The following is a 19619-nucleotide window of genomic DNA, read 5'->3' on the forward strand; positions in this document are numbered from 1 at the left end:
GATGCTGCGTCGGCTATCCAAAGTTTTAGCCACAAAGCTCTCCTTGCCATCACTGAGGCTAACATTGCCCAGGCCGAGCATCTGATAACATCCACGGAGGCTTCTGCGACTAAATTGCCTGCCAATCTATGTTCCTGCAGAGAGGTAATTACTTTCTCTAAGTCTGCTCCTTCCTGAAGAGATTTTTCGATATTGGAAGCCCAGCCCGAGATGGCTCTACCAACTGCTGCTGTGGTGACTGCTGGTCTACAAGCGCCTCCTGCTGTGGAGTATGCTTTTTTTAAGTTCCAGATCAATCTTCCGATCTAAAACGTCCTGGTAGGAGACTGCGTCCTCAATGGGTAGGGTGACATGTCTTGCCAGGCGCATTAGGGAGGCATCCACAATAGGAGCATTAATTAAGGAGTTAACCTTAGGCTCTTTTAAAGGATACATTTTGGCTAGTCTATTATTAAGGCTAGGCCTCTTATCGGATCTCTCCCATTCGTCTTTGATTAAATCATCTAATTCCTCAATGAAAGGGAAGGTCTCTGGGTCCCTCTTCAGGTTTGGAAAATATTTCTGGGTTTTCTGAGGTGCTTCCTCAGATTCCTCCCAACCTATGGCCTCCTTGACTGATTTTGCAAAGGGTTCAACCAGTGAGTGAAGTCAAAACCTGCTGGTACTTCTGGTTTCTCGCTCTCTAAAGGGGATTCTGGTTCCAACCCCACATCGACTGTTGAGCGAGGAGGAACCGCAGAAGAAGTGCTTGGGGCTGGTCCGGCCGGCAGGGGTGTTGCTGATTCCATTATGGATTCTCGAATTAGTTCAGTCACTTCTCTGACGTCTGATTCTCTTTCTTTCGTGGCTTCATTAAAGCACATGCGACATGCTAATTTATCTGGCAAAGCGGTGGCGCCACATACCCAGCAGGCATTAGCTCAAGGACACGAGTGTGCTGGCTTCGCCCGTGACGTGATGAAGGTGATCTTCTATGACGTGATCGGCTACGTCGCGGGAGAAGGGAGAAGCCTAAGAGCACTTACCTGGACACAATGGTGTAACTGTGAGCGAGGGTGTGCAGTAGCGTGACTTGGAATCCCTGACAGGCATACAGACGCTATTTTTTCAGATTCAGAGTCCTTTTTTAAAAAGACCGCCGCCGTTGCGGCAAAATGACGCTTCGCACATGCACGGAAGCGTCACGATAGCGCCGGCTACATCTTGGGAACTGGAAAAAGACTCAGAACGGCCCCATCTCCTCTTCCCGCGCATGCGCAATGCAGGGGGAGACACGCGGTGGCCATGACAGACCGGACTAAGTGCTGTGGGACTACAGGTCCCAGAAGGTAAGAAAATAACATAAGTTTAATAGCAGAAGGGGGAGAAAAATAACTGAAAGTAAAAGTGGAGACCACTGCAATCTTTGAAGCTTCTTTAAAGCTTACTTTTGTGCCAGATGTTCTGTGCTGATGCCCCTGAGACCACCAGAGCTGGGTTCCCTCCATAGAAGCTCCTTTAGAGTCTGTTCAGGAGGGACTTCCAAACAGGAGAGGCTTGAACCTGCTGGGGCGATGCGGTAAGAGGCTTTGCGATGTCCATCCATCTTGTCAGGTGAGGATAAAAAAGAGAATGGTGGGGGTCATCTCTCTTCAACTTTTATAGCTAGACCAATCCTGTCAGGTTGTGGGAGCGGAGTCACAACCCAGTGTGTGCTGCCATAAAGGCGTCAGGAAATATATTTTCCAGAAACAAAACACACATTACCGTTTCATTTGTTCAGTAATGTGATGGCTGCATTTTTCTCTCAGAACACAAAAAAATTTAATAAAAACCAGCTGTAGATTATTTTTATTTTAGGAATCTACACAAAGGGCAAATATTGGAAAGGGAAATGGGAGAGGAGGAGTTTTCTGCTCAGGCTGGGAAGAGAACATTCTTGCAGCTGTGTGGTCCTTCATATATTTGTCTTCAAACCCATGGGTCATGTGATGGCTGGGTACCTGGAACAATGGCAAAAAAATACTTTACAAGACTGTATGATAAATCACATAGAGAAAAAAACAATAACATCCAGCATTGTAATGGCACCTGTAGGGGTGTCCTCATGTTTCATGGTCCAAATGAATTTTTTTTTCTCACCTGGCTCCCACTAAAAAGGTTGGTGGTGGGGTTATGCTATAGATGAAAAGTCAGACTCGTGGATTCACTTCCACTGGTGCTGCTTTCATTTTTGCTGATTATATCTGAAGTTGGTAACCAAATGTACTGTGTGTTTGATATGACAAACCACATCGTTTTGAGGATGGGACTACTCCAATATGGGTGTATTACCGTGATGCGCATTGGTAATTCAAAAGTGACCTCCAACTTTTAACATTAAGGAGCCAGCACCTCTTTTGTGAGTTATTGGTCTCCACATCTGCCACAGAACTAAGCGTTCTAAGAAGAATTTTTTTAAGCAGGTGCAGATATTATCATTTATTATGCAGCTTGCATACAGCTAAATAAATGTATTACTAACTTACAGTGTAAGATGTGACAGGTTAGCAACCATAATCATAAAGACGGTGTTGATAAATGTCATCTAGTGTATCTCCATGTATTGATAAAAGCCAAGGCCTTCTCTCCATAGTAGATGGAGAGAAGAGGGCCTTGGCTTTTATGCAGACGTTTTTTTTTCTCAATTATCTTTCTTTCACATTTGCAATAACAAAATAATGAAGCAAATGGGAGGTAACATCCATCACTTGTAGGAAACTGTGCAGAAACAAATCATTTGCTGTAAAAACCTGAAAAGTCTTGTTTAAATTTGTCACAACACTCCTAAGTGTACACACTTAAATAAAAATCAAATACTACTCAAATAAATATACTTATTAAAAATGGAACTGCAGTCTGCTCACATAATTTGTAATAAAAGCTCTTTGCCATTCTGAAGCTTCCCTCCGACTACTTCGCATTTTTTATATATACTGTGATTCTGTACTTGCCAAATATGCTGCAGAAATCTCCCTCCACTAAGTGTGGCTGCATCCATTTTAACTGTGGGCAGCTGAAGCTGCTGCCTGTTCACTTCCTGGATTTACACAGACACACACAGAGGCACACCTCCAGCTCTGCAGCCCTCAATGGCCCTCTTAGAACTCATTGCCCCCTCCCTTCCTGGCAAACTCGAGAGAGCGCTGTGCATGATGTCATAAGCCTAGGCTTTTTACCAGACAAGAAACAGGAAGTGGGCTGTATAAGGTGTTTACTGGCAGAAAAAAATGTTTTACTATCCAAAGTTAAAACAACAAGGGCAGAAGATTTAATAGATGGAAAGTTGAAAAAATGATTGAAGGTCCGCTTTAAGCTTTTAATTCAGGAGTGTTGTCACAAAGAGTGTTTTGGCACCATTGTGACAGCAGCGTGAGAATATATAGTAATTCTAATTGTTCCACTCCTGACCCAGGTAGTTTTGTTTTATATGACCTGAGAAGTCTTATGCAGCGTACACACGGTCGGATTTTTTGACCGGACTTGTCCAACGGACAATCTGATCGTGTGTGGGCTTCATCGGACCTTCAGCTGACTTTTCCAGTCGAAAATCTGACAGACTTTAGATTTGGAACATGCTTCAAATCTTTCCGTCGTAACTCCGCCAGACCCAGAAATCCACTCGTCTGTATGCTAGTCCGACGGATGAAAACCCACGCTAGGGCAGCTATTGGCTACTGGCTATCAACTTCCTTATTTTAGTCCAGTGTACGTCATCATGTACAAATCTGTCGGACTTTTGTGTGATCGTGTGTAAGCAAGTCCGTTCGTTAAAAAGTACATCGGAAGTCCGTCAAAAGTCTGTTGAAAGTCCGTCGGACCAGTCCGGTCGAAAAGTCCGCCCATGTGTACGCGGAGAGAGCCTGTCACTAAAGGTACAATAGGTTATATATACAAGCCAGGGCTTGCGCTTTTGGTCTAATTATGAGCACAAGGTCAATAACATGTCAGAGCCTATTCTAAACACTTGCCCTGCAAAACAGTCTTAGACCTCCATTACACTGAGAAATTTTTTAAGCGATTTTGCGTTTAAAAAAAAGCGCCGGAGAAGCTCACGAAAACGGCTTCCCATCAAAATCAATGGATGCTTTCACACTGGGGCGGTGCACTGGCGAGGAAAAAACTCCTGCATGCAGCATCTTTGGATCGTGTTTGGAGAGCTAAAAAAAAAAGCGCCTGAAAAGCACTTGCCATTTTATAGGCAGTTTTCAAGTGCCTCAGTATGAAAGGGGTCTTAGGCTCCATGCACACTGGGCTTAAAAAACGGCAGTTATTTTGGCAGATGCCAGTTATTTTGTACAGGCATTTAGGAGCGTCAAGCATTTTTTTTTCCTGCCAAAAAACTAAAAACGCAAGATAGAAGAGTTTTTTCTGCCTCTAAACGCTGAGCTTAAAATATGCCTCTAATGAACTGCCCATACAGGCAAAACACTAAACTCCTCTAGAAACAGCGTTTTCTTTTCCATACTTCATGGGATACAAAGTTGGGCTAATATTCATTACTTACTGGGTTATACGCCATCTCTAGGTGAATGGACACTGGTAGACAAAGTCTTAGACAGGAAGTGATCCCCTATATAACCCCTCCCATACAGGAAATACTTCAGTTTTTTTTTTTTACCAGTGTCTGCAAGGTGGATGGACACGTTTGTTTGCGCTCTCTAGTCCCACAAACGGTTCTTAAATGAATCAAGGGTTTGACCAATCGGATCTATTTGACACAGGCTCTATATGCTTAGATGAATGGTACCCGAGCCTTGCAAAGAAGACTCAAGATCCCGCGAGGTTTTGCCTGTAATGCAACCTCCAGGCGCTGGACACTGCGAAGTGGAATCCTGGACACCACAGCGCTAAGGCATTCCTGCAGGGTACTGTACAGGTTCAAGGGAGTGGACCCTAAACATGAAAAGGGTACCCAGTCCTTGAAGGTCCTCAAGTGATAGGAACCCACCGTGATGGGTGAAGATTGAGCTCTTCGTTTCTAAGCTGCCCTATGCCTAGACGGGTAAGTGAAACCCCTTTATTTACTATTGTGGGGTGTCCCAGTAATTGTAACAATCAGCCAAGCTAGCTAGAGGCTGGACACCTGTGTGCGGTAACCATACGGGGGAGTTTTGGGCTAGCTGTGGATGTTTGCAAAGTGTAGTTTTTTTTGCTTGTGTCTTTGTTTTTTACCTGTATGATGGCGCACGACGGTGCACCATTTGTCTTGGTTCGCCGTGGCACATGTGCATTCGCAAGAGCGCTGCTGTGCTCAGCAGTTTGTTTGGCGGCCATGGCGCACGCGGCGGAGCCGCACATGCGCCATAGCCTTTGTCTGGGCGCACGAAGGTTCACGTCGTATGCAAATACAGCCACGCGCGTCTGCTGGGACTGAGCACGCATGCACAGAATGTTCTGCCGCACAGCCAGCTTATTTAAGCTGTGTATGCCAAGCATGCGGTGCTTCCAGAAGGCAGCTGGTGGACACAGAGCAGGCTCTGAACCAGGCATTTGCAGCGGTTCATTTCTCCTTACCCGGGTCACGTGAGTCACCAGGAGTTGCTTGGCAGGCTAAAGGTTATAGCATGATTGTTGCATAGGGGCTTGGTGAGCCCTATTAAAAGGTCTCCCTTTTGAGGTGTGTTAATATTACATCCAGGTACTCTCTTTTTGTGACTTGTAAATGTCTTCAAAAAAGAGGAGCAGGACTAACCTTTCATGGAAGGGCACTCCTATGTCGTCGGTAGTTCCTGATGAACCTAGTCGTACCCCTGGTGTTGTATCCCCTGAAAGACCAGAGGCTTGCGGGCAACCTGAGCTGCTGCACCTATCTGGTATTGTGCCTACAGTCAACGCTTCTGCTTCACCCTTTATCACCAAGGATGAACTGTCCTTGGCCCTAGCCGGGTTAGAGCACAGGATTGCTGGCATGATTGCCTGCATCCCGCAGGGTGGCAAGAAGTGTGACAGATCTCTAGGAAGGATGGTGTCCTCCTTCGAGGCAGTGCCCTATGCCCAGTTCCATTCCAGACCTATACAACAAGACATCTTGTTGGCTTGGAACAGAAGAGGACAAGCCCTGGATTATCCAATGTTCTTATCTCCTCGGGCACGGTTAAGCCTAAACTGATGGTTGCAGGATCAGAACCTGCTAAAGGGAAGATCCTTCCTCCTGGTAACTTGGAGAGTACTGACCACAGATGCCAGTCTCTCAGGCTGGGGAGCGACCCTAGAGGAGCTCACCGCTCAGGGGAAATGGTCAAGGACAGAACAGATCCTGCTCATCAACATCCTGAAGTTACAGGCAGTACATCTGGCCCTACGGTCCAGCTTCAGGACTGTCCTATCAGGGTTCAGTCCAACCAAGCCACTGCAGTGGCCTATATAAACCACCAAGGCGGTACCAGGATTCATTCAGCTCTGAAGGAGGTGAACCACATACTAGCCTGGGCAGAGGGACACGTGCCGATTCTATCGGCAGTCCATATTCCAGGAGTAGAGAACTGGAAGTCAGATTATCTCAGCCGCCAGCAGATCTGCCCGGGGAAATGGTCCCTACACCCAGGGGTATTCCAGTAAATTTGCCAGCGTTGGGGATAGCCAGAGGTCGACCTATTGGCATCCAGGTTCAACAACGAGCTACAGCAGTTCGTGTCCCGAACAAGGGATCCTCAGGCAATCGGAGCAGATGCTCTGGTAGTTCCATGGAGCCAGTACTCCCTGGTTTATGCTTTTCCCCCCGGTCCCTCTCCTTCCACATTTGTTGGGCAGGATTCGGAGACAGGGGGTTCCAGTCATTCTGGTGGCACCAGCCTGGCCCTGGTTCCCGGAGATCGTGAGACTAACAATAGATGGGCCATGGACGCTTCCATGTCGCCCCGATCTACTGTCTCAAGGTCCTATAGTCCACCCCAGTTTACAGTCTCTAAATTTGATGGCATGGCTATTGAAGCCAGGATGTTGAAGGACTGTGGTATTTCGGGACCAGTGGTGTCTACCCTAGTGAATGCTAGAAAAGCTGTCACTAGGAAGATCTATCATAAGGTCTGGAAGACTTATGTTGCTTGGTGTGAAGCCAGAAAATGGCATCCTCTGAAATACGTGATTGGGAAAATTCTCTCTTTTCTACCGTCAGCTGTGGAAATCATATTAATTTGAGGAGGGAATTGTATAAAAGGGACTTTCAGGAATCCACTTTAATTGAAATTATGGCCTGGTAAGGTCATATATTTCCATCCCATATCTAAACAAAGATCCAGAACTTCTCAGCACTCCCCCCATTTTCACCAATGGGTACTTACCTTCACCCTCACCCTCCTTGTGTTGCCACTCGTTTTTCCACCCTCTCCCTTTTTTTACCCCAGAGACGCCCCGTGGTTCCATGCCCACCCTGGAGGGGTACCTGTGTGTTGTGCTTCTGCGAAAATGCCCACCTTGGCTCCCGGTGAGAGGTTGTTCCCGGAGGCCTGCGACACCCCATCACCATAGTACACACCAAATTCCAGCCCCAACCAGTGAGTACACCCTGAGGTTGGGGTTGTTTATCTGATTGTGTCCACATATTTGTAGATACTCATTGCTCCTTTATACTTTCATTGTAGAAATTTCACGTGCATGCTCCTGACGAGTGGCGCAGTGCCACGAAACGCGTAGAGCTTCTTGGTGCTGTGTCTTTTGTCCAGCTACAATATGATTATCAAGTTATTAGTTTATTTGCATCTGTTCAGGTTCAGTGAAGCCATAGGTCCTGCAGGCAGTACCTTGAATTCTACATCAACACTATTATCCATTTGTTTATGGTGAACCATGGAACTTTATAAAATGATATTTGGTATACAGCTTATCAACTGTACTACTGCCACTAGTGGTTTCCTTATGAGACATTCTGCCAGTATTATCTGTATTGTCATTATCGTTTTACCAATTGTCTTATTATCTGTGATGTTTTACTATACTAATAAAGTTCCGCTGTTCACCGAATACCATATGGTTCATTTAAAGTCCCAATTTGAGTACAATCAGAGGTCAGATTTCAGCCCTGTCAGCATACTTTTAAAGGCCTTTAGCCTCCCATTCGCTGGTCCGAACCTTTATGCAGGAGGCAACTCGTTTGCTTCCCCCATCAGGTCACCTATGTGTCATTTGCACTTGAACTTGGTGCTGTCTGTTTTACAGAAACAACCATTTGAGCCGATCAGGGAAATCCATTAGACATGCTGTCACGCAAGCTAGCCTTCCTGATGGCCATCACCTCGGCTAGAAGGGTGTCGGACTTGGTGGCCCTTTCGTGCAGGGAACCATACTTGATCCTTCACCATGACAGGGTCGTGTTACGACCTGTTCCATCCTTTTTGCCAAAAGTGGTGTCAGCCTTTCATTTGAATCAGGACATTATTTTGCCTTCTTTTTTTTCTCAGCCTCGTTCGGCGGAAGAGAGATGACTGCATTCCTTGGACGTTTTCCGGCAGTCAAGGTTTATTTGTCTAGATCTGCAGAAATCCGAGGATCAGACTCTTTTTGTTTTACCAAAAGGACCCAAGAAGGGGCAGGCAGCTTCCATTGCCAATTGGGTCTGTCAATTGGTTTTTTAGGCCTATGGTCTGAAACGTAAAGCTCCTCCCTTCAGAGTGAGGGCTCATTCTACCAGGGGTGTAGGAACCTCCTGGACTTTTCGCCATCAGGTATCTGTGGCTCAGATTTGTAAAGCTGCCACCTGGTCTTCAGTGCATACTTTCACAAAATTTTTTCAAGTGGATGTGCGAGCAGCCAAGGATTCGGATTTCGGACGCAGTGTTCTGCGAGCTGCCGTATAAGGTCTGATGGCTATTGTTTGGCAGGGTGTCTCCCTCCCCTCAAGGCTATTGCTCTGGGACATCCCAGTAGGTAATGAATTATTAGCCTGACTCTGTGTCCCATGATGTATGAAAAAGAAAATAGGATTTTTTTCATCATACTTGCCTGTAAAATCCTTTTCTTTAAGTACATCATGGGACACAGAGGTCCCTTCCCTCTTTTTTGAGGATTCAGTGCTGCTACAAAACTGAAGTACTTCCTGTATGGGAGGGGTTCTATAGGGGATCACTTCCTTGCTAAGACTTTGTCTATCAGTGTCCATTCACCTAGAGATGGCGTATAACCCAGCAGGTAATGAATATTAGCCTGACTCTGTGTCCCATGATGTACTAAAGAAAAGGATTTTACAGGTAAGTATGACGAAAAAATCCTTTTTTTTTTTTTTTTTTTTTTTTTTTAAAGCCAGTCTGCATGGACCCTCAAAATAAACCTGTCATTAAATACAAATGGGCGCTGATCACCTTCTGAAAAAACCTAGTTGCCTGGCTGCTATGCTGCTTCCTACTTAACTAAATACTTTCTGTGACTTACCTGAAACATGTCTGCAGATCAGGAAGATCTGAGGAGAGTAAGTGGTTCACATCTGCATACTAGTTCCTAGGCATAAACTATGCCTCGTATTGATTTCAGAGAGTCTGTGTAAAGGACAGCCAACAAGCGTTTTCAGAAAGCGCTTGGTAATGGCAGCCTCAATGTTTTTCTATTATTAATTCGATTTTTGGCTATGGTGATTAACGGATAATTTGACTGTTGGCTTTCTTTGCATTCAGGTCAGTGGGTCATGTACATAAGAAGGTCACTGAACATCTCAGGGTTCCGTACTTTGTGTCTGAAAGCTTTGATGACGAGTACACTGGTGGCAATTTGAGAAATGTGGAAAGAAGTGTAGAAGAGGACTTCATAGCTAATCTTAGGAATAACTGCTGGAAGGAGAAGCAGCAAAGTAAGTGCATGGAAAGATCTAATTTCTCAGATATTGTGTGTATTTATCTATAGCCTAAAGCAATCAACAGGATTCTCACTTTTCACCCCACACTATACAGGAACAATCTGCTCTGAGAATTTGATAAATGACATCCAGTGTATGTCTTTAGCTCAATTCACTAAAATGTATGTCATGGTTTAAAGGAAAAATGCCATTTATTTTCAGCAAGTACCTGTGTTTATTATTCTGACATTTATTAGAAAGTCATTTTGATGGGACCTTCTCATGTTTAAATGCTTGCTGTTTAAGATTTTCAGTTCTTTATACTCTTCTTTTCGTTTTGGCTATTTCACCATAAGCAAAGTCCTTCCTCTAAAATAAATGAAAAGTCGTTTTTTTTGTTTTTTTTTAAGGCGGCATATATCATACTTTGTCATGAGTGTATATGAAGAGTGTTGCCCTTGGATGGAACAGACAGCTTAGGGCAACCTTTCTTAACTGGGGTTTATTTGGAACCGGGGGTTCCTTCAGAGTTTGATGGGGGTTCCTCCAGCAATTTCTGACTCACAGATAGCTAAAAAAAGATCACTGGTGTCAGTAGTAAGTTATCGATAAAGGGTAGCATTATTCCCACTGACCACCAGTGTAATGGGGCCCTCTACAACAGCTGTGGATGTTAAAGTATACAACATGCTTTATTCTTATGCACAGGTTACTCACACTAATGTCTGTATCTGTAGATCCAATAGTTAACAATGGTTTCCTGGGACCTGAAAGTTATTTTAGGGTTCCTCTGTGTTAACCACCTGCTGACTTCTGGGCTTTTCTTCTGGGTCACTCTGCCCGACCCATCCTAGGAATAGACACAGCACAAGTTTGGCAGCAGATTTTTATCAATCACACACACACACACACACACACACACACACAGGTTTTTTGTTTTTGTTTTTCCAATTTGTGCTGGCGCCGCCATCTTTACTAAGGGAAATCGGCAGTGAAGCCCTGCAGCTTCACAGCTAGTTTCCTTCTGCACAATCACGAATCGCACTGCGCTGGTTTTGACGGGTACCTGTTACCTCCCCTCCGGGACCTACCTGTATGACTCCAATAGGATTTGAATGAATGAATTGTTAAATTGGGCCCTTCATACGTTTCTGGTGGTTGTAAACCCTTAAATATACCTAGTGAAGTGACTGGCCTCAGGTGATACACAGAGATTAAACCAATCCTCCTACATAAGTTGTACTTGTTTACCTGCAGTCCTCTCTACATCCATTTAAAGACCAGAAATGATACAGCTTGTCTGAGAGTTCAGGGGAAAAAAAGTGGGCGGAGAGCTGCTGATACACTCAAAGCAGAGCTCAGTGAGGATAGGTGATTGGAGGGAAGAAACACACCCCCTTCACACAGGTTCAGAGCTGAGGCTGTCCTTCTGCTGGAGGTCCCTCCTTGTCACCATTTTTCTCTTGGTGTCAGGAAAAATTGTCAGAAGTGACTCATGCCGATAGCAGAGGAACAAATCAGAAGACCGAAATTACACTTGGTGCTCTGGGTTGAGGCAAGTACACAGTATAGAGGAATAAGCTCTGTTCATATTTCATGTTTACGACCACTTTAAAGGTGATTTATAGTCAAATTGTAAAGTGTATGACCAGTGTAAAGACCTGTGTTAATGTCATCAGTTTGAGATGAGTCTTAGATTATCAAGAATTGATTTACCAACGCATGGGACTCACTTCAAGTGGGTTTTGCATTCCTATGGCACTGTATGGGAATGCATAGCCTCTCTGAAGAAAAATAAAAAACCCATCAACACAGGTTCTTGGTCATAACTACAATCTGCAAAAGAAAAGGACAGAAGGAGCCGGGAGAGTCACATGTTTGCCATATTGCCTGCATACAGAACATGGGATTCAATAGTAAATCACTAGTTTCTACAAGCCAAGCTGTATTGGGCCAAAGTGCTGAGGGATATCTCTTTTGTGTCTTTTTCAACCTCTTAAAGATTTTTGTGCATTAAAGAACATAGAATCATTGAGAATAGCAAAAGAGAAAAACCAAAAGGGGAAGCTCCACTTTAAGTTTGCTTCTTCCCCCCCACCACATTTGGCACCTTTCAGGGGAGCGGGAACGGGTACCTGTTTTTGACAGGTGACCTCACAGCAGCAAGATCCCCGGACTTTGGTCCCCCTCCTTCTTCCCCTGTCGTCAGGCCATTCAAAAAGCGCAGCGTGCTTCTCGCATTTGCAGTAGGGAACCGGGTGTGAAACCGCAAGGCTTCACTACCGGTTTTCTTTACAAGAAGTGGCAGCACCTGAGCACAGATTGAAAAATCGGCTAGGGTGCCAACATCGCAGGATCCTTGGACAGGTAAGTGTCTGAATATTAAGTCAGCAGCTTCAAATATACAGTATTTATAGCTGCTGACTTTTCATTTCTTGGGGGGGGGCCTAGCTCTGCTCTAATGTAGGAAGTATAATGCGGTTTATTAACCACTTCCCAACCAATGTATGCATATGTGCATCCTCGGGAATTGGTGCTGATGACTGCATCTATAGTCATGATTCAAATATACTTTTTTTAGCTCCAGCGATGGACTTTTTAAGTAAAAGTGATCAGAGTGGCTAAACAGCCACTCAATCACTTTTACAAGCATCCCATCCCACTTGGGAGCCCGGTGCCGCTGCCAGCAGTCACAGCGACAGACCGAAAAGAAGGAACTTCCGTTCTCTGATCGTCTCTATAATGTATGATACCAGAAGTGATGACATTTTTGTCACTTCAGGTTTTGGTCTTTTGTTTATCGGCCGTTACTGGCTAGTAAAACAACAGATCTTGGTTTGATCTTGGTTGCTTTCGAAGGCAAAAGGAGAGAGACACCAGATCTCTCCATGAAGTGGTCCTGTCACAGCCTATGCTATCACAAGGTATGTTGTTCAGTCTTTGTGATAGGAATAAAAATGATCCAAAAGAAAAAAAAAAATAAAGGGGCAATGTAAACAAAATGTTATAATTTTTATATATATATATATATATATATATATATATATATATATATATATATATATATATATATATATATATATATATATATATATATATATATATATATATATATATATATATATACATACACACACACACACACATTTCTTATTTAAGTGCTCATGCGCAAATGCATACGTAGGTCCTGCACGCATCTGTTAACGGTGATCATCGTACTACACGTGAAGTGTCGCTGTGAACATCAGAATGAGAGCAATAATTTTAGCACCAGACCTCCTGTATAATAAAAAAAGAAAAAAGAATTGTGCTAGGTGCATAAAAAATAAATGAGAAAAATTAAATTATAATATAATAACCATGAAGGGAGTTCTGCTGCTGAACACTATAACCCCAAAACGAGCGCAAAAGATAAATGTACAAAGAACAGTGCAGCGCTGGAAAATTGTCATAAGTGCAAAATGTGTTATGTCAAAAAATAAATAAATGAAGTGACTAACAATAGTGAATGACAGCCAAAAAATTGCTGATATAAAAATCAATCTATTGAGTGTTCATAAATAATTTACAAAAGATAATGAAAAACAGTTCATACAATCAAGTGAAGGTGAAAAGTAAAGTCCAAAAATTATGATATTCCATGCAGCAGTTCTGGATCAGTATTCCACCGCTAGTGCTTACCCACCACCTGGTGATAAAGTAATGGAGGCTTACCGGAAAGCCTGCGACCACCCATATTCAGGGGGGTCAAAACAGGCTTAGTAGAGATGTATAGATCTCAGGGGGTATCCCGCTGGAGGCTCTGTGTGATGTCCTACCACCCTCCTTCCTGGGCGGGTAATCAGCAACAACAGGGCGCCAATTCGGAGAATGTAGTCCCAGGGGCACTTCCTATGTGGTGATCAATGTTTCCTTCCAAAAGAAGTCCAGCAAAGGCAAACCGTAGATGCCCAAAAAGAAAGAAGGGACTCCAGTAGTGTAGAAGAACTAAAACTGCGTTTATTAAATAAACAATATAAAAAAGGCATAAAAATCCTAGCAGGGACAACATAAAGACTCCTCTGCCGTTTAAAATGGAATCGCGCATGCGCGATGCGTGCTCACGTTGTGGCCCTACGGCCGTTTCGTCACAACTGACATCATCAGGGGTACGCAACAGCGCACGCGCCTTATAAGTCCAAACAGGCGCGCTGCGAAGCGCCACCGTTGGCTGGCCAGAAACAGGGCTGCAGCCCTATTCGTGATGGTAATGCAGAAATGATAACCTGACATTACTTCTAGTTTACCCCGATGTCAATGGCGCCATTTTTTAAAAATCAAAAGTACTCAAACACAGATCTTGGTGTTTTTGAATGCTTTCAAGAGCAGAGGAGGGGTTTGGGGCCTTATAGATCCCATATCCATCCATAAAGGGTACCTGTCATGTGATGTGCCTATTGCTGTCACAAAGGATGTTTACATTCCTTGTGACAGCAATACAAGTGATCCACAAAAAAAAAAAATCAACAGTTTAAAAATAAAAAAATATATACATTTTTTTTTTTTTAATATTATGAGCTTGGTTTTGGACAGATTGAGTTTAAAGAAGTGGTGTGACATCAAGACTGATATGTCAGTCACTCCTCACATATCACATAATTAGTGATATGTGAGAAGCGGAGAGGTAAAGAGATAGATTTGGCTGTCGTCAGAGTAGAAATCGTATTGAAAGTCATGGGAGGCTATCAGCTGACCCAGGGAGGAGGTGTACATTGAGAATAAGAGAGGTCCAAGAATAGAACCTTGGGGGCCCCTGACAGAGAAAGGAAGAGGGGAGGAGGAAGCAGAATTGTAAGTGACACCGAAGGTGCGGTGGGTAGCATGAGAGGTGACAAAGAGCAAAGCCATGGAGACCAAAGAAAGATCGTTATCATCCAAAGTAAAAAAAAATCCCAAATTGTGGGTCAACACCGAAGCAGTAGTAGAGGGGAAATCTTCCAATGGGGACACTAGTTCTGGTGACACCCTGGGATTCCTTTACTTTGGAGGGATTCTCTCTTACAGCAGTAAAGCTGCTGCTCAAGGGGAACTTGCCATGAACAATTCTGCACACCACTCACTAGAAACAGGTGCTAGCCCAGATCTTTGAGCTATGCAGGTAGATAAAGGCAGGCGACTTGGACAGCTGAAAAAATTAATTTGCTTTATTGTTGTAATGACCTCTTCAATAGTAAAAGCAGACACTGGGCTGAAGGCGAAGTCAACCCATTTCATGCCATCTAAGCACTTATCCAGGAGAAGTCAACCCATTTCATGCCATCTAAGCACTTATCCAGGAGAAGTCATCCCATTTAATGCTATCTAAGCACTTATCCATGACACATGAGTTGAGTTCTCTGTGTTTGTAACTATAGGCCCTTCAGATGGTAAAAATGCCTTCAGTGCTTGCTTGCGCTAAAGTAGAGTTAAAAGTAAAAACTTTTACTCTATAATCCCTGTCTGTGTGTTTTTTTTCTGTTTTTGAATCCCTGCAAAGTGAGGGAAATCCCTGGTTGTCAACTAGAACTAGTGTCCCCATTGGAAGATTTCCCCTCTATTCCTGTTTTGGTGACAGCCCAAAATAATCTTGGTGATGATGATCACCAGGACATGTAGAGGGTGAATCCCCCTAACGGGACACAGACGGCAATAAAAATCTGACAAGTGTTCTTATCCCTCTCCACTCTAAAGGCAAACAATTTGTAGTTTTGGATAGTTTATACTTGAGGCTCACTATAAAAAAAAAAATACAATCAACTTTTGTAAAATGAGGACCTTCCCAAATTTATCCAGGTAAGCATCCCCTTGCAAGGAGATTGTAACATGTGTGGTGATCTTTAATTATTCCAGTGAAATGCTTTTCTGTGGTTCATTTGGTGTCTCTAGCTAGAGAGCACTGACTTGGCACTGAGTAAATTCCTGTTAGTGTTTCTGCACTCTGACTGCTTTCTCTTTACTTTCAGAGGAAGGATTACTTTACCGAGCACGTTACTTTGGAGATGCAGATCTCTACCAGAGAGCGCAGAGGATGGGCACCCCTAGCTGTAACAGACTGACAGAAGTTCAAGCTTCAATGCATGGCTAGATCTTTCTGAGCACACTGAAGAAAGAGCAGGTACACACAGAGCCGTTGAAAAAGTTGTAGAACTATCACAACTCAAATGTTGTCCATGTAAAATACTAACTCTCTTGTGTCATCTTTAATAACACACTATTGTGAATACGTGCTCCGATAATGCATCCACTCCATTCCTCCACCCCCTGTGTAAAACCAACACCTTAATTATAGGACCATCATTAAAAATAAAAGGTCATACAACGCATGTATCAGTTTTCAATAGGATCCTTTCTCCTCCAGCATCTTTTATCCTCCACAATGCTGTCATCCAGTCAGATACCCCATTAACCACTTAACGACCGGCCACTGTATATTTACGTCATTTTTTTAAAGATGGATATCTCGGTAACAGCAGCAGCTGCTGCCACAACCGAGGTATCCGTCTTTAGGGCCGGCGTTTCTGTACACGATAACGGTGGTCTCTGCGGCGTGCTCGCCGCGAGATCACCGTTATCGGCGGCGGGAGAGGTGCCACCCCCCCGCCGCTCTCCCGCGCCCTCCGCCGCTTACCGGAGCCGTCGGTAGCAGCGGAGGCGATGGGGTCCTTCCTGTGCCTGGGTATAGAGACGAGTGAGGCCAAGATGGCGCCCACCCGTCTCTATACCATAGGGCGGCCGGAGCAACGTCATTGCGTCGGCTCCGCCCACTTCTCTTAAAGGCACAATTTTTTTTGTGTCATTTTTTTTTTAAACGACTTTTTTTTTTTTTTTTTTTTTTTTTTTTTTTTGCATTTTAGTGTAAATATGAGATCTGAGGACTTTTTGACCCCAGATCTCATATTTAAGAGGACCTGTCATGCTTTTTTCTATTACAAGGGATGTTTACATTCCTTGTAATAGGAATAAAAGTAATCCAATTTTTTTTTTTTTTTTTTAAACCATGAAAAAATAAATAAAATAAAGTAAAATAAATAATAAAAAAAAAAATTTTTTGTTAAAGTGCCCTGTCCCGACGAGCTCGCGCGCAGAAGCGAAAGCATACGTGAGTAGCGCCCGCATATGAAAACGGTGGTCAAACCACACATGTGAGGTATCGCCGCGACCGGTAGAGCGAGAGCAATAATTCTAGCCCTAGACCTCCTCTGTAACGCAAAACATGCAACCTGTAGAATTTTTTAAACGTCGCCTATGGAGATTTTTAAGGGTAAAAGTTTGACGCTATTCCACGAGCGGCGCAATTTTGAAGCGTGACATGTTGGGTATCAATTTACTTGGCGTAACATTATATTTCACAATATAAAAAAAAAATTGGGCTAACTTTACTGTTGTCTTATTTTTTTTATTCAAAAAAGTGTATTTTTTCAAAAAAAAGTGTGCTTATAAGACCGCTGCGCAAATACGGTGCAAAAAAAAGTATTGCAATGACTGCCATTTTATTCTCTAGGGTGTTAGAACCCCCAAACATTATATATTTTTTTTTCTAAGTAATTTTCTAGCAAAAAAAAAAAACTGTTTTAAACATATAAACACCTAAAATTCAAAACGAGGCTGGTCCTTAAGTGGTTAAGGAAGTTGCGTGTCCTGGTGATGAAACATGTTGGGGACGAAGTATTGTGCCACTCTCATACAGGAAGTGCAGTAGTTGTGAGCCGGAGTACCAGCACTATCTGTTTATCCTGTATCTGTGGGTGCGCTTTAGTGCACCTTATATTGTGAGTTCTATTTTATTGGTGGATTTGAAATATAAAAAGTAGTTTTAATGTAAAGCATTATAGAGCTTTTGTTTTTTTTGGGACACTGCTTTTGGGGGTATAGAGAAAAAAAGACGCTATATGCAGCCCACCGTAAACACTTCTCTGTACTGGGAGCACACAGGGTGAAAGCTCTCTGCACAGTCACTGTCGGGGACTAGGAATCTCCCAATACAGCATACTCTCGATCAGGAGCTTTGCAATCACGTGACCACTGTGCCAGCTAATCACAGCGGTCACAGGACTCAAATGCCTGCCTCTCCCGACATCTAGAAGCTCTTAAAGGCCTGGGAGGTTGCGGCGGGAAGGGGTTAAAGAAGACACAAGATTGACTATTTTACGTGAACATTTATTATTATTAATTTTTATGTTTTTAGGGCCGGTTCACACTGGTGCGATGTCAGAGATCGGATGTGATTCGCACCACACTGCAGTGAAAATCACATGCGATCTCTGTGCGATGCGATTTCATCCACATGCGATCCGATTCCTGTCTGACTTTGCCGATCGCACTGCGATATGCGAACTGATTTGGGGGTGTCATTAACTTTTACCTGACACTCCCGGCAGTTCGCATAGGGCAGTATGAACTGCTGCAAGCAAAAATGCGACGCGGGATCCCGCAGAGGATTCGTAGGGTTCCCGCATTGCAGCAGTGTGAACCGACCCTTAATGACGCCTATTCACCGCCTGTTTTAACCCTAAGTAGTCTGAGTTATTGCACCTTTTTTTCCTTGAATGAGCTGTGTTGAACAGTGGTACTGCCTGCTAAGCACAAGGATTTATTTTTTGCTGCAGAATGTTTTTGTCTTTATGTTGGCGCTAAAACTTGCTGGTAAACCGCCTGTGGGAAAGAGGCTCATCAGTTACATTTTCAGGGCACACTTTCTGAGTGTTACCTTCTTCTCATCCCGAGCAGTACACTGAGAAGAAGGCAACGCCTTAAAAGCATATAAATAAAAATTTAAAAAAAACAGACGGTACTAAATTGTAGGGACATTAGTGCTTTTGCAAAAACACAATCACCTTAACCACTTCAGCCCCGGAAGGTTTTACCCCCTTCCTGACCGGATCATTTTTTTGCGATACAGCACTGCGGCGCTTTAACTGACCATTGCACGGTCGTGCGACGATGTACCCAAATAAAATTGCCGTCCTTTTTTCCCACAAATAGAGCTTTCTTTTGGTGATATTTGATCACCTCTGCAGTTTTTATTTTTTGCACTATAAACAAAAATGACCGACAATTTTGGAAAAAAAAAAATATATATTTTTTACTTTCTGCTATAATAAATATCCCAAAAAATTTTTGTTTAAAAACAAATTTCTTCATCAGTTTAAGCCAATATTTATTCTTCTACATATTTTTGGTAAAAAAAAATGTTTGATATCTAAAATAGGGAATAGATTTATGGCATTTTTATTATTTATTATTTTTATTTTTTAACTAGTAATGGCGGCGATCAGCAATTTTTATCGGGATTGGACACTCTTGACACTTTTTTGGGACCATTGACATTTATACAGCGATCAGTGCTATAAAAATGCACTGATTACTGTGTAAAAGTCACTGGCAGGGAAGGGGTTAACACTAGGGGGCGATAAAGGGTTTAAATGTGTTCCCTCAGCGTGTTCTAACTGTGAGGGGAGAGGACTGACTAGAGGAGGAGCCAGATCGTTGTTCCTACTTAGTAGGCACACACAATCTGTCTATCCTCCCCTGTCAGAACAGGGATTTGTGTGTTTTACACACACAAATCCCACTTCTGGCTCTCGCGGGTGGCTGGCAGGGATCGCACCCGCTGGCCACGCGCAGCGTGTCCCCTGGGCCTGCTACTGCTCTTGAAGGAGCCGCCATATGGGTACGGCGGTTCGCCCAGTGGTGCCATTCTGCCGACGTATATCGGCGTGAGCCGGTCAGCAAGTGGTTAAAGAGGACGTAAAGTTTTGTACTTGTACCTACAGGTAAGCCTATAATAAGGCTTACCTGTAGGCTCTGTGAATATCTCCTA

At 43.6% G+C, this 19619-nt stretch overlaps 1 protein-coding gene and 1 long non-coding RNA gene across 2 annotated transcripts in view; one reads left to right on the forward strand and one right to left on the reverse strand.

Moving 5' to 3' along the window:
* DNAJB12 (DnaJ heat shock protein family (Hsp40) member B12) overlaps window positions 1-19619 on the forward strand; it is a 90758-nt gene that overhangs the window by 67935 nt on the left and 3204 nt on the right. Inside the window, exons 7-8 of the mRNA XM_073596560.1 lie at window positions 9624-9796; window positions 15763-15914. Coding sequence (XP_073452661.1) covers window positions 9624-9796; window positions 15763-15884 — 295 coding nt within the window. The 3' untranslated portion in view covers window positions 15885-15914. The remainder of the gene's footprint in view (window positions 1-9623; window positions 9797-15762; window positions 15915-19619) is intronic.
* The window catches only part of LOC141106116 (uncharacterized), a 36995-nt gene continuing 19188 nt past the window's right edge, over window positions 1813-19619 (reverse strand). Inside the window, exons 2-3 of the long non-coding RNA XR_012235681.1 lie at window positions 10499-10631; window positions 1813-1982 (exon numbers count right to left, since the gene is read on the reverse strand). This is a non-coding gene — a long non-coding RNA (uncharacterized lncRNA). The remainder of the gene's footprint in view (window positions 1983-10498; window positions 10632-19619) is intronic.

Source organism: Aquarana catesbeiana, linkage group LG08 (assembly GCF_042186555.1).
Source record: "Aquarana catesbeiana isolate 2022-GZ linkage group LG08, ASM4218655v1, whole genome shotgun sequence".
NCBI lineage: Eukaryota > Metazoa > Chordata > Amphibia > Anura > Ranidae > Aquarana > Aquarana catesbeiana.